The sequence below is a fragment of the Balaenoptera acutorostrata genome, chromosome X, assembly GCF_949987535.1.
Source record: "Balaenoptera acutorostrata chromosome X, mBalAcu1.1, whole genome shotgun sequence".
In the NCBI taxonomy this organism is placed as follows: Eukaryota; Metazoa; Chordata; class Mammalia; order Artiodactyla; family Balaenopteridae; genus Balaenoptera; species Balaenoptera acutorostrata.
Genome location: NC_080085.1, coordinates 91274223 through 91288885, shown reverse-complemented (window position 1 = coordinate 91288885; position 14663 = coordinate 91274223). Strand labels below are relative to the sequence as shown.

The following is a 14663-nucleotide window of genomic DNA, read 5'->3' as shown; positions in this document are numbered from 1 at the left end:
CAGAAAACTTTTATTTTCTTTGTCTTGTTTTTCTGTTTCTTTTGTCCTTTCTGTTTTTTTTACCACAGGTGTGTATAACTTTTGTAATCAGAAAACAATAAAGACAAAGTTTTAAAGTGTTTACTGGTGACACTGTTTTCCTGTTGGGAAGAAATGGAAAAAGAGACAATTCAAAGGTTATACCAATACTTGTTCATTAGACTCCATATTGAACAATATATTACAGGACACACCCTTGGCTGTTTCTACGGCAGCCAAGAACAATGAAAGAGAAAAGAGAAGAGATGAGCCTGTCTCTTGCTTCTTCACGAATGCACCACAGGAAGGCATGATTTGTATTTTGACTCTAATCAATACAGCTAGCGTTTCTTTCATCAAGGCAACGTTTCTGAAGTCCTTTCCATCAATCAATTAAGTAGAAGAAGCACAGCTTGGCATGTCTGGCTAAAATTCAGGAGTGCTATGGTAAGACTCATTACACATTACACATTTACCCATAATTCATAAAGCATGAAAGGAATTCACAGATTGCTCAAAAATACACTTACTTGTACTCACAGAACCCACCATTTAAAAATGCACTTAAATATGGCTGAACCAAAATTCTCTGTGTTGCCTTGGAGAAGACAAAGTGATTTATGAAGACACACAGATCACTGCAGCAGTTCCTATATGACTAAAGGTGATAATTCCTTTACATCTTGAGCCTCGAAGATGCTTATTCTAGCTGGGAAAGCACTAAATAAACCTTCAACCCCCTCCAAAAAAAAAAAAAAAAGCCCTCACCAATCCTCACACAAACATCACCACCTCCATCAGCAAAATAAAAGCCAGATCTTTGCTTACCAGTTTTTGCAAACATACCAATAAGGGGACATTTAATAATTTAATAACTTTACTTTCATTCTTTATGCCTAGTTTCTATTATTATCCTTTCCTTCTCCTAAAGAGAAAAGAGTAAAGAATGGGGGCTTTATTGGTGATTTTAACTTGAGGAAATTAAAAAGACAGCAAAAAAAAAGGTAACTCTGAATGGTGATGGATATATTAATTAGCTTGATTGTGGTGATTATTTCACAGTGTATACATGTATCAAATCATCAAGTTGAACACCTTAAATATATACAACTCTTATTTGTCAATCATACCTCAATAAAGCTGGGGGAAAAAAGAGACCAGTTTGGAAAAAAACATACACATATATGAATATTTTATCAAAAAATGTATCAGTTTATCTGCCCTAAAATCAAATGTAAGAAAAGCACTCTGCGGTAATGAATCCTACATCTCCATAGCAAGGAGGTAAAAAAGTGAAATGATTATCTGGATCACCGAGGTAAAAATATATATATATTGCACTTAGAACTACTACAGGTAATTCAAATGAAAGTAGAGATGCCACTCCCAGCCTGAAATTACTCAGATTGGTGCTTCAATTTTTCCAGTGTGTTTTAAAAATTTAATTATAGAATTGAGGAGAAACCATCTATTCCACACCTTCCACTTCCTGGAAGAACCATAGCCAAACTATTTCCAAAATATGAGAATCTATACTATTTCTTTTCCTTCCTTCCTTTCTTTCTCTCTTCCTTTCCTTCTTTCTTTTTCTTTCTTTCTTTTTCTTTCTTTCTTCTTTCCTTTCTTTCTCTTTCTCTCTCTCTCTCATTCTTAGGATTTGCTCTTTTTACAGCTTTCATATATAACATACATCAGAGTTATTATATTTCTCATGCTATACATTACATCCCTAGGACTTATTTATCTTATAACTGGAAGTTTGAACTTTTTGACTGCCTTCATTCAATCCCGCCCCTGCCTCCCACTATACCATTTCTTGAGACATAAAGAGAAAGAGATTTCCTACTGGGCTATGAATCAGGTAGAAAACCTGCAAAGACAGAAAGTTAGTTTTCTGCTTTTAAAGTATCAGTTTTGGCTGAGCAAATCCTTTTTAAGAGCTTATAAACCTATGACCTTTTAGCCTAAAAGTTACATCATTATAGCCTAATCAAAAGGATTTCGGGTGCTGTAGTTGAGGTTGGTCTGATAACTTGTTAAATGATTATCCTTAGCGATGGAAACAGTACATGTGGCAAAAAAAAATCTGTTTTTTACCTGCTGTGATTTCGACTGCCCAAAGTTCCAATAGGCAAAAATAGAGGGAGGGGAGAAGAGGGCTAAATCTGTGACAGATGGAATCACTGTAATGTAATTATGTGCCGTGGAGAGACTTGTGTCTGTAATTTAAAAGTCACCACTACGTACTGTATATTCAAGCCGTTCGATGCTAATCCAAGTCTCTTTAAAGTCCAATATGTGAGAAGCAACAGAACAGAATATTTAACAAAATTATCCTTTGCTTTCTGATTTGTTTTGCCTATATTTTCATGTTTTCCTAAGATCTGGACAGTATTCCAGTCAAGAAAATGAAGGGAATATGTATATTCTGTTTATAGTTTGTGATGGTCTAATTTTGTTTTAAATCATAATGAAGATATAAAGTGGAGAGTCAAGACCCAAGTTCTAGTTCCAATACTCTTCATGTATTTAAAAAATGGCATAAAATAAAAGGAACTTCCCCACCTTAATCTTTTGAGTTTGTTTCCCAATCAGTAGAATGGTATCTGTCTGATCAGTAGGTAGTGGCTGCTTGGAGTACCATGTGAAAAAATGATCCAGAGCCACATGTAGGGCAGCCTGAAAGAGTGACTTGATTGATAAATACTCTCTGTCACACCCACCAGTTGCTCAAAAAGGGAAAGGGAGAAAAGAAGCACAAACATTGTATACTGGTTATTCAAAATGCACTTTTTATTCACTTTAACACAGATGATATTTTTACAGTTGAAACAAAATATCTGATACACAATTTTGAGTTTTTAGCAGCACCTGCAACAAGAGGATTGTGGAATACCTCAGGGTAAAGTAGAGATGGCTGAGGCAGGCACAAATTAACCTGAAATTCATCAATCCACTGAAGACATATGGAATCTGAGGCCCCCTGAATGTTAGCCCAACACATGAAAATAAATTAAATAGATATTCTGTATGATGTTTTAATGGACCATTGAAAAACAATATAGTTCCAATTAGAAATATCTTGTTCCAAAAAATCTAGTGTTCATTAAAAAAAAAACACCTACTGAAAATATTGCACTGCACATTCTAGAGTAAACAATTTCTAAGCCTATATGCACAGTTTCTTGTACTCACAGATTTCAGCCTTTGGTGTTTTTTTAAATTTTACCCAAACTATATGTCCACAACCCACTGAGTATTACTCACCAAAATGCCACTATTTTTTGTCACTGAATATTAAGCGCTTTCATTAAGATATTGTGTAGTGATATGGCAGAAAAAAAATGGTATGGCTAAGAGGAAAGGGGCTTCAAATGACTTAACACTTGTCTTGTATGGACAGGAGGCCTATGAATGGGATACCTAAGTAATTTTTTTTTTACTTAAATGATCACATGCCATTCTAATAGTGACAAGTACTTCTGTGAGTGGATGGAGGTCTTTATGAAGGCCTGAGATCTACAAATAGAAACTATTATAAGCAGAGTGCAAGTAGAAAGAGAAGGCCCCAGGTCTCATGCACTTAAAAACAATTAGCATTTAATAGTTCCGACATACATATTTTCACCCTAACAAACATGATTGTAGCAAAATGATCATAGAACTTGGAAACCAGTGTGGCTGGCTATAGGCATAGGCAGGATAGAGACCAATACTTAAGAGCTGTGGGGCCCCAGTTCTGGCTTTGACTTCTGGCATCAAAATTAGTTGGACAATGGGGTCTGGACTATATTTAAATTGGACATATTGAGCATTACTGGGTTAAAATATCATCTTCCACTTATCAATGTGGCCAAAAAGTCCCAGAGCTCTTAAAGCACATAAGGTCCCACATGTAAGGCTGATTCCATATGTGGCTACAATGGAGAGTTCTAGGCTATATTCCTGTGAAAGCTCCTGCCCCCTTCCCAACCTAGGTCTCTTTTTGGGGTCATTTCTAACTGTCTCTCACTACCTTGGGTCACTATTTTTATCATAGATGTTGTAAAAGTATAGATTAAAAGCTATGCAGGACAAATATATCAACCGACAAGAACTAGCTGCATATTCATAATATAGTATATAGCTGGCAGTCATGGTAATCAAAATTTGACAAACTGTTTTTGTATTTTAATATGGTATCTTCAGGATGTTTATATTGGGCACATAATGATTACTCAGAGCTCAAGAATTTTTCCTGCCATAGTGCAAAAGCAAAAGAAAGAGCTATGTAGTTGCTGTTAAATGCTGATCCCAGAGTAGTTTGAGAAATTTTAAAGTCCCTTTCCATAGTCTTAGCTGTTGTCTTAAGATATATCTAACTATAACATGGCACTGAAACGTAGTTTGTAGCTCGTAGATTCCTAGAACTCAGAGCTGGAAGGGACCTTAAACCAAACATCTAGCCAGTACAGAAATTATTTTTATGATATTTTAACAGATGGTCATCCAGCATCTTGAATATTTTCACTGGAAGGGGGTTCACTATTAAGGCAGTCCATTCTATTGTTGGACAACTCTCATAAGTTCATTCTAATGCTGGGTTAAAGTATGTTCTCTTGTTACTTTCAACATCCTAGTTTGGCCAGCTCAACATACAGTGCATACAAGAAATCAGTTCCTTCTTCTACAATAAATATTCGAGTTACGGAACCTTAGGAGAAAAGCCCAGTATCCTCCAACCTGTTCTGAAGGCTTCTCTGAGAGCACAGTATGGTGGACCAAAGGACCATCAAAATTATGAGCAGAGTGCACTGCATCCAAAGCCATATACTAAGCAGCATTGCTGAATTAATAAGAGGTTGTCAGAGAAGCAACATCCCTGTGCAGCAAAAGTAGACTTATGAAGTGAAAGCAGACCAACCTTTTACTTGCAAGGGTGGTTGGCATATTTAAACATAATCCATTCACTAGGACCCTGTTACTTCAAACACAAGGAGTATAATAAATCTCCAGTGTCATTAGTGTATCTCTTATTGAGATGGTATTTTTTTGAAAAGCTCAGATGGGAGCAAACCGTACATAAGGATTTAAACAAGGCAGTGTACATCATTATACTTTTGCATTCCTAATCATTACAACCTCTTTATAATTCAAGCTTAGGACATCCTAGTTTGCATTATAATCTTTATTGTAATACGACTCAGAGTCTTATTTTTTTCCCCTTTGGCAGACATGTCAGAAACTGCTTGGCAAGAGTTGATGGTGACATTTGTTAGTTGATTAATGGAATGCTTTAAGGGATAGCTGTAGCTCTTTAACTCCTTCATGCGGCTGGGTTCTAAGTTTAAACTGTGACTTGAAAAATATCTAAATCTTTCAGAACTAAAGCTTTCTGAAATGTCCTGAAACACACAAGAAGGAAATAGCAGAAATCACGCAAAATACACTTGGCTTGATAAAGCTTTTTTTTTTTAATCGCTCTACAACTTCAATTTGAAAGGCTCTGATTTACAATCATAACCTTATCTCTTACCCTTTTGTATGTGTGTGCAGTCTTAGACGGGCACAGTTATTCTTACACTACTCACTGACCAGTTGGGGCACACTTTTAAAAGGCTTCCCACTTTTAACAGCATGAAGATCCTGCTTTGGAACCACTGTTCAAGTCAATAGTGTGACCTAACATGCAATGCTCCAGCTGTTCCTCTACAGCTAACACCTGCCTGACAGCTTCTTCAAAGGCCACTGTCACATTAGTATCATCTTTGGCACTTGTTTCTAGATAAGGGTAATCTCCATTCTCCATGCACCAGGCCTGTGCCTCCTCAGTAGTCACTTGCCTATCCTCTTTGTCTACTTTGTTACCCAGAACTACAAAGGGGAAGTGCTCAGGGTCTTTCACATCTGCGTAGTAGATGAATTCTTTCTGCCAATTACCAAGGTTCTCAAAGCTCTGCCGGTCATCCACGCTGAAAGTCAAGAGGCAGCAGTCTGCTCCCCTGTAGAAGGGTGTCCTAAGGCTCTTGAAGCGTTCCTGCCCTGCAGTGTCCCAGATCTGGAGAGTTACAAAACGTCCATCTACCTCCAGATCTCGATTTAAGAACTCTACCCCTATGGTGTGAAAAGCCTGGGAGTCAAATTTATTGGTTACATAACGGTTCATGAGCGAGCTTTTCCCAACTCCACCATCACCCAAGAGAATGACCTTTAAGAGCAGGGATTTCCCACTCATTGTTGTAGCACCAGATGGAGAAGAGTTTATAACCAAGAGAACCTGAAAATAAAAGAAAAAGTACAAGGGAAAACAGTTAAACCTGAAACTGAAATCAACTTCATAGTAAATTTCTCTGAATTACAAGGCCTTATTATTTAACTTCTCTTAATTCATGCTCATTAAATGATATAGTACAGCAGAAGGAATAAAAGTCTTTTTCCATAAGGGAGAAAATATGTCTTGTTTTTCTGAAGTCTCTTGCCTGTGCCAGGAAAATGGCTGAATGCCATGCATAAATGGACTAGCAGATGGTGCTGTCATCTGGTTCAGTTCTGACCCTATTCTAGGGGAGAAAGCCTAGAACAGGAATGCTACTCAAATGTGTAACATATTAGCTTCTGGTTTGGACAGTTCCAAACAAGAGGCAAAGAGTATGAAATTGATTAGAGGGGTTTGAAGTCTGTTCCTGATGGACCCAAGAACTGTTGAGGAGAGAAAGCTGTGTAAGCTGGAATCTTGATTCTCTTAGTAGAGGTTTAGGTTAGAATTACATTGGACCCCAGAACTTGGAAAAGAGAAAAAGATCAGGTTTCTTCAGGCATTTGCCCCATTATACTTGCATTGATATGGATACCCTCACAAGTAAAAGATCTTCCATAATCTTTTCTTCATGGAACAATGGCACTCAAGTTGATGATTGTTGATTGGTATCATTATAACAGCTATCATTGAAGAAGAAAATCTTGAATAGCTTATTAATTTCTGGATTTAGGTTCTAATTCCATAATAACACCAATCAAAACATACTGTAAACTCTAAACAGCTAATAATTATACAGTATCCTTCTTGTTACCTCCACATTTCTGTACATGAAATACCTAGAATGCATCTTAAAATAAAAAGATCAAATGTTTACTGAACAACTACCTTGTACTAGATTTTGTTAGGTTCTTTCAAACGAGGTCCATTGTGGGAACTCAACAGTGATGATCAAATAAAAACATATAATATATATACCTACCTAGTTGAGAATAAAATGTAAACCTACCCAGTTGGGTCTTTGTCACAATCTTAGTCTTTTTCTTGTTGTTGCTATATTCTTTCTTTTTAGGATTCTAAAAAACAGATTGGGAAACATTATTTATAAAAATTTATGTAAAATAAAGTTAAGGCTATCTATATATAAATATACTCAAGTCAGGAAAAAAAAAAAAACAGACCAACCTCAACTTACCTACAGAGGATGCTTTTCACAAATATACTTGAGAGTTCAAATACTACAAATACCTAACATGGACAAAATAATTTTATTGCATGGACTTTAACTTGTCCTAACTTGAGTGTACTTTATATGATTTTTTAAAGTTTTATATTGTCTCTCTATTGAGCTTTCCATTCAAAGTAAAAGTAAATCAAAGAAAGTAGATGATATTCACAATAGATGATATTCAGGAAAGAGAAAGCACAGAGGAGTCTAAGATATGTTGAAATTCTAAGTCAGAGATGAAACTCCTTACCTTTCTACCTACCAATGTTCCCATCTCCAAGAAAGTTATTAATGCACTCAGCCTTGAGGGTGTCTCTGCAACTGATTCCACAAGATCAGAGAAGAAAAAATATGTTTGGGGACTCCTTGTTTACAATATATAATCTTGGCTAATTATTTTACTCATTAATTTCAGTCATCTGTCTTGAACACAGGTTTTAGCATTTAACTGGCTTTATTAAATTCCAACACAACTTCATTTAAAATTATAGTTAATTATGGCAAGTGTCTTATTTCAGCAGCATCAAGAGTACTGTTCTAAAAAGAAAAAAACAGTTCCTACATTTGCTGAGTGTTCTTTCTTACTGAGGAATAAAGAAGCTTTTAAGAAATCTCTGCTGCTTAACAATCTCATGTTATTTTTCTCAAATGTAGAAAAAGCATATAATAAGGGATTCATCAGAGATCTAAATCAGTAATTATGAATTTAAATAATGTCTTTTAAACTGATAGGTTTTATCCTCCTTCTTGGTCTATATCTATTCTAAAAAAATGTTCAAGTTTCCTACAATTCCTGATTTTTGTCCTGTTTTTTCTTCTGCTCTCAAATTGCTGTCTTTGGAACTAGCTCAAGTAACAAACATTTCTTTAAATGGAGATGAACCAAGTGTTAGCACACTTCTTTTTTATACTGGTCTGTAGGATAATTTTACAGAGCAGAACTCTTGAACTCTCACTTGAAGGAAGTACAAACTTGGGCACAATATTGACAGTATTACGCGCCCATGCCAAGTGAGCTTCCTTAAGTTCCTAGCAAACAGGTGTCCATATCATTAAAGGGCTCACTAACTCTACTTTCCCGGCTGCTGCGAATAAACACAAATGACGGGTCAAGGACTGAGTGAATATGGAAACCAAATACTCGGCTCCAGGAATAATGAAGTATTAATAACTATCTGAGATATTGCTGCCTTTGCTCGTGCATCCCCTATTTGGTCATGTGCACACATAACTTCTGGGTGCATAGGGTCTATACCAGGGAAGAACAATGCAGTTCAGTGTCAAGTGCACTGGGCTGGCAGCAATCAGGACAGTCTTCATCACTGCTTTCCCATTCATTGATTTTATGAACTTGGACAGGTCACTTAATCTTGCTGTGTTTATTCCTATATAAAAATAGAGCTGGTAATACCTGCCCTACTTAACTCAAAGGATTTGGGAGGAAACAACTTATGAAGTTTGCAAAGATTTGTAAGCACTTATTGAAATTTTTAGTTTGGTATTTTTGTTCCTCTTGCTCTCCACCTCCTTTCATTCACTGGTGGGGGCCTTGTGACTCAATATTAACCTTTCTCAGAAAGCGCCTGCCAGTGGGAGGATAACAATTCTTCCTTTTCTCTTTCTTCCATATCTGAGAATGCCTTGTTCCCCAACAGTTTTGAGCATTTGCATATACCACAGAATCTCAGCGTTGGAGGGACCTTAAGGGTCTTCTTGTCCAATCCTGAAACTGATGCTTGAGAAAACATTTGAGTACCTTTTGTGTGCTGTGTCCTTACTAAGGTGACCCTACACTTTCCTCTGCTGTCTCCAACTCCCATTTATTTGCTGGAGGTAAAAATGAATACAGTTAGGCTTGTCTCCTTGCTTTCAGTCACTAAATCCTGATGATTTTTCTTTGCAATATCCTTTTCTAGTCTTCTGCTACCATCCTCATTTTGGTCCACATCTCCTTGTATCTAATCTACTGTGAAAGCTTCCTGGCTCTTCTGTCCCTGCCTCTAGTTTCTCCCTACCTAATCTACTTTGCAAAGTGTCATCGCTTGAGCACCCACTGAATGTAGACCCTGTTGGAAATCATACATGTTTAAGGCAAGGTCTTACCCTCAAGGAGTTTATAAATTCACATATAAGCTTCAGATCTCATAGTTTACAGTTGAAATAGTATCATTATACTGTCTTATTTTGTTAACAAAATCTTTTTTTTCTGCACAACCAAATTCTAAATTCCTGGATCATAAGGCCCTAGTCTGTATGTGTCTTTGAAGCCTCTTCATGCAGCACCAGAGTCCTCCATATGGATAATCAATAAATATTTGTTTATTAATTAGATAAGTACCCAGAACTAATGCCTCTGAATTGATGCACAGGTACAACAGATCCACAGTTCTGTAAGGTATCCAAATATTATTATTTACAAGGTGACTAAAGAGCAGAAGTTATGGACTTATCTGGATCACTTTCTAGATGGGACTTAACAGGAATTCCACCTGTTGAAAGCCAGTGGAAATGCTCCAGTTTCCCTTCATCTCCCTTCACATTTAAAAAATAAATATATAAATTTCTCCACTCCCACCAAAAACAAGAGCAGAATAATTATCTCCACATTATGTTTACAGTGGCTGCTGGCATCCCCATCATCACCATCATCATCATCCTCATTTGAGTGTGATATCCTTTAGTACATACTTAAATTAAAAAGAACTAGCACAGTACAAAAGCAAACCAGACAATTTTTTTCTCCCCCAAAATATGCCAAATTTAAATCAAAACTTAAAAGAAGATAGCATTAAGTAGGCAAAGGAATTCTTTGATAACCCTAAGTACATTTAATAGGAAAGTCAACTCCCTTAAGGATCCCATATCAGGTTAGGATTTGGACTAAAATGTTTATTCTAATTTTGATCCTATTCAGAGAAAGATCTGGCTTTAAATGATTCAAATATCCCAGAGATGCCATTCCCCTTTCCTACCCCACTCCCCAAAACAGAGTAACAATCATTCTCTAAGGATAGTTTATTCACTGTTTTTTTCCCAATTAGGGTCTACGTCTTGGACAGTAAGGTGAATTAGAAATTGATATAACTGATACTCCCTAGCTTTCTTTGTTCAACACACTTGAAACTTTCTGAATTTGCTGTGTCTGCACCCACACAGGCTTATTAAAATTACTGTATTTAGTTGGGGATGCTTGGGGGTGGGGATGGAGGTGAGGGAGGAGGCAGTACAATGATAAGAAGGAGGTTGAACCTTTGAAAATAGTACATTTTAGTGTGATAAAGATGAAAAAGAAAAGCAAACTGGCAACACCAGTTCGGTTGCCGTGGGTAGAATGATGCTCAAATCCATAGTGCAGATTGTTTGGGAGCAAGTTTTGAGAGGGATGTGTACTACAGGGCTAAGGGTGGGGGAAGAGAAACAGGGGAGGGCTAGGCAGTGGGTGAGAGTGGCCCTGGTGGCAATCTGCACAGGCGAGGAGCCGTAGTTAGAGCTGTGGGGAAAGCCCATCTTATGGTGACACACCGGTTGAGGCTCTTCAACTCGCTGTTGATTCCTGGAACAATATTTGGAAATACTGCACTGGAGAACTGGGTGGGGCTTTCTTTAATCTACGTAAAAATCAATACAAATAAGAAATGATTGGATTTTGAGACCCTCTACCTTAAATGGTGTAGACTGTTTCCAATACAACCTGATGCGTGGGGCTGGGGCTGGGGGAGGGTTCCGTAGCAGGGAAGCCCTCTGACGCACTGGATTCATTTTGTAGAGCTAACAAGTTATCAGCTACATCTATACTCTGAGTGCAAATGCCACAGCTGTCATTCCGCAGCTGTCATGCATATTCCTACATTTATGCCCATATTTATATCCTACATGCAACTAGAAGCGTCCAATGTGGAATTTCACCTCCAACATTTCACTCCTCACAACGACAGCTCTGGGGCTGTGAGCCCGAAGGCACACTAGATAGCAATTTGGCACTGTCCACAGGTCACTTCTTCCTGAGTAGACCGCCTGGAGACGAATAGGTAAGGTTTGGGTGACATTAAGTGAGCAGGGTACAGGGAAAAGAAGCTTCCTTAGGAGGCTGGGAACGCTGGCATCTCCATGACAGGGGTACTGTTAGCATCGGGGACCCAGAAAGTGATATGTCACGCATAGTTCCAACTACCTCGGACCCAGGTAGTCTCACCTCGCCCCCAGCTCTGAGAACCAGCGGCTGTGGCGCATGCGCACTGAGCCACGCCCGCTCCCCACAGAGCCCTGCGCCTCTCTGCCGGGCTTTGGCAGCTGCTCTTGATTACTCAGCAACGCCCCCCTCCACCGTCACCCACCCACCCCCCAACTCCGACCCCGCGGCGCCTAGGCCCCTTTCCCAAGATGCAACTGCCCCCGGGGGATCACCCAGACCTCCCTCTCTCCCTCTGGCCCCGGGTCTCCCACCTTCTGGCCTCCCGCGTCCTCTGGCCGCTAAGCCACTCTCGCTGCCCCCGCACCGGCACCTTACCCAACACAATGGGAGAGAGGCGGGAGAGGGCCGCGGGGGCCAGGCCGGTCAGCTCTGCGTGCCGGCAGTCCGGCTCTTCGGCGACACCGTCACTGCTCCTGCCGCCTCCTCGTCCTCAACGAGGCGGCAAGTGCAGCTTGGACCTAGGTGGCCTGACAGCTGCCGCTCGCGCCCGCTGCTGCCGCCGCGCAGCGTCTCGCGCCCGCGCCCGCCAGGGGAGGGGGCGGGGCGCGCACCGCCTCCTCGCGCCCCTTTTTCGGCGCCAGGGACCCGGGGTAGACGCCTCCCGCCCTCGCGCGTCGAGAGCGCTCCCTGGCTCGCTCACACTTCTTTCATGATCAGTATCCAACCCTGGTCTCCTTTGTCCTCCTCCTCTCCCCTTGCAGATCAGTAGGCACAGCGACAATGGACCGTCAAATATTGCTCTCCCACTTAGCTCCTCTGCAGCCACAGCCCCATTTCTGGCAATTACTCTTCGACCTACCTCATTTATCCTACCTCCAAACCCTCTGCTTTTGCCAAGAGGATAGCACATACACACTCTTGTTTAAAATAACTCAGGGAAACACATGATCACGAAACATTACTAGGCCCTCTAGCTGGCTACTGCTCATGAAATTCTCATGGCAATCCAAAAGGAAAGGTTCACATCTGTAGCTCAGGCATAGAAGACACACTGCCATTTACCCTTACAGGTTACCGTTCTAGAGGGCCATCCTAAGAGCATTATCTGAGGTTCCCAGAAATGTTGCTGGGGTAGAATGCAATGTTCTAATTGTGCCTAGCCACCCAACCAGTCATTTCTTTTTGTCTCCTGTGCCCCTCTGGTTCCTCCAACTAATTCGTGATTTTTTCCCCTGAAATCAAAGGAGGGTGGAGCTCCTGGGGTCATTTAGCCTGCACTCCATCTCTGTCAGGCAGATTCATCTTTGAAGCTTCCCTGTTGTCTGATAACCCGTCCCTAAAGTGGCACTATGCCTCACTCTCCACGTGCCCCGTCATGGCCCTCACGCACCCTCCCTCTACCTAGGCCACGCTCTTTCTGCCTCTTCCCAAGTCAACCACTCAGTCAATTCCATAAACCCCAGCTTAAATGTCACTTTCTCAGGGTAACCTCAACCCCAGAATAGAGTAAGTGCCCCAATTTATTCTCTTGTAGCCTCCTATATAGCCTGCTGTACTTTTCTTTGTAATACTTAGCAGTTTATGATGAGATATTTATTTAAAAATTTTTTAATTAAAAAAATTTTAGGGGCTTCCCTGGTGGCGCAGTGGTTAAGAATCCGCCTGCCAATGCAGGGGACACGGGTTCGAGCCCTGGTCCGGGAAGATCCCACATGCCGCAGGGCAACTGGGCCCGTGAGCCACAACTACTGAGCCTACGCATCTGGAGCCTGTGCTCCACCAACGAGAGGCCGCGACAGTGAGAGGCCCGCGCACCGTGATGAAGAGTGGCCCCCACTCGCCGCAACTAGAGAAAGCCCTCGCACAGAAACGAAGACCCAACACAGCCAAAAATAAATAAATAAAAATAAATAAATTTATAAAAAAATTTTTTTTAATTGAAGTATAGTTGATATACAATATTGTATAAGTTACAGGTGTACAACATAGTGATTCACAATTTTAAAGGTTATACTCCATTTATAGTTATTATAAAATATTGGTTAAATTCCCTGTGTTGTAAAATATATCCTTGTAGCTTATTTTATACATAATACTTTGTACCTCTTAATCCCTTACCCCCATCTTGCTGCTTCCTTCTTCCCTCTCCGCACTGGTAACCACTAGTTTGTTCTCTCTGTGAGTCTGCTTTTTTTTTTTTTTTTATTATATTCACTGGTTGGTTTCATTTTTTAGATTCCACATGTAAGTGATATCATACGGTATTTGTCTTTTTCTGTCTGACTTATTTCACTTAGCATAATACCTTCCAAGTCCACCTATGTTGTTGCGAATGGCAAAATTTCATTCTTTTTTACAGCTGAGTAGTATTCCTATATATATATTATATATTTATATATATATATATATATAATATATATATATACACACCACATCTTGTTTGTCCATTCATCTGTTGATGGACACTTACACTTAGGTTGCTTCCATATCTTGGCAATTGTAAATAATGTTGCTATGAACATTGGGGTGTGTGCATCTTTTTGAATTAGTGTTTTCCCTTCTTTTTGGATATGTGCCCAGGAGTGGAATTGCTGGGTCATATGGTAGTTCTATTTTTAGTTTTTTGAGAAACCTCCATACTGTTTTTCACAGTGGTTGCACCAATTTACATTCTCACCAACAATGGACGAGAGTTCCCTTTTCTCCACATCCTCTCCAATATTCGTCATTTGTGTTTGTTTTGATGATAGCCATTCTGACAGGTGTGAGGTGATATCTCGTTTTGACTTTAATTTGCATTTCTCTGATGATTAGTGATGTTGAGCATCTTTTCATGTGCCTGTTGGCTACCTGAATGTCTTCTTTGGAAAAATGTCTATTCAGGTCTTCTGCCCATTTTTGGATTGGGTTGTTTGATTTTTTTGATGTTGAATTGTATGAGCTGTTTATATATTTTGGATATTAACCCCTTATTGGTCATATCATTTGCAAATATTTTCTCCCATTCTGTAGCTTGTCTTTATGATGAGATATTTAAATGTATGATTATT

General features: G+C 39.5%; 1 protein-coding gene across 3 annotated transcripts; it reads right to left on the bottom strand.

Moving 5' to 3' along the window:
• Positions 1–2803: 2803 nt before the first annotated feature.
• Positions 2804–12170, bottom strand: RAB9B (RAB9B, member RAS oncogene family). Of its 3 annotated transcripts, none has more exons than XM_057537537.1 (3): positions 11925–12170; positions 7263–7329; positions 2804–6274 (listed from the first exon to the last, which is right to left on the bottom strand). In XM_057537537.1, the coding sequence occupies exon 3, from the start codon at positions 6230–6232 to the stop codon at positions 5627–5629; it is 606 nt and encodes a 201-aa protein (XP_057393520.1). In that variant the 5' UTR covers positions 6233–6274; positions 7263–7329; positions 11925–12170; the 3' UTR covers positions 2804–5626. The 3 variants fall into 3 exon arrangements, with proteins under 3 accessions (XP_057393520.1, XP_057393519.1, XP_057393521.1); XM_057537536.1 differs by having other exon boundaries at positions 11989–12170; XM_057537538.1 differs by lacking the exon at positions 11925–12170 and adding an exon at positions 7732–8028.
• Positions 12171–14663: the final 2493 nt, after the last annotated feature.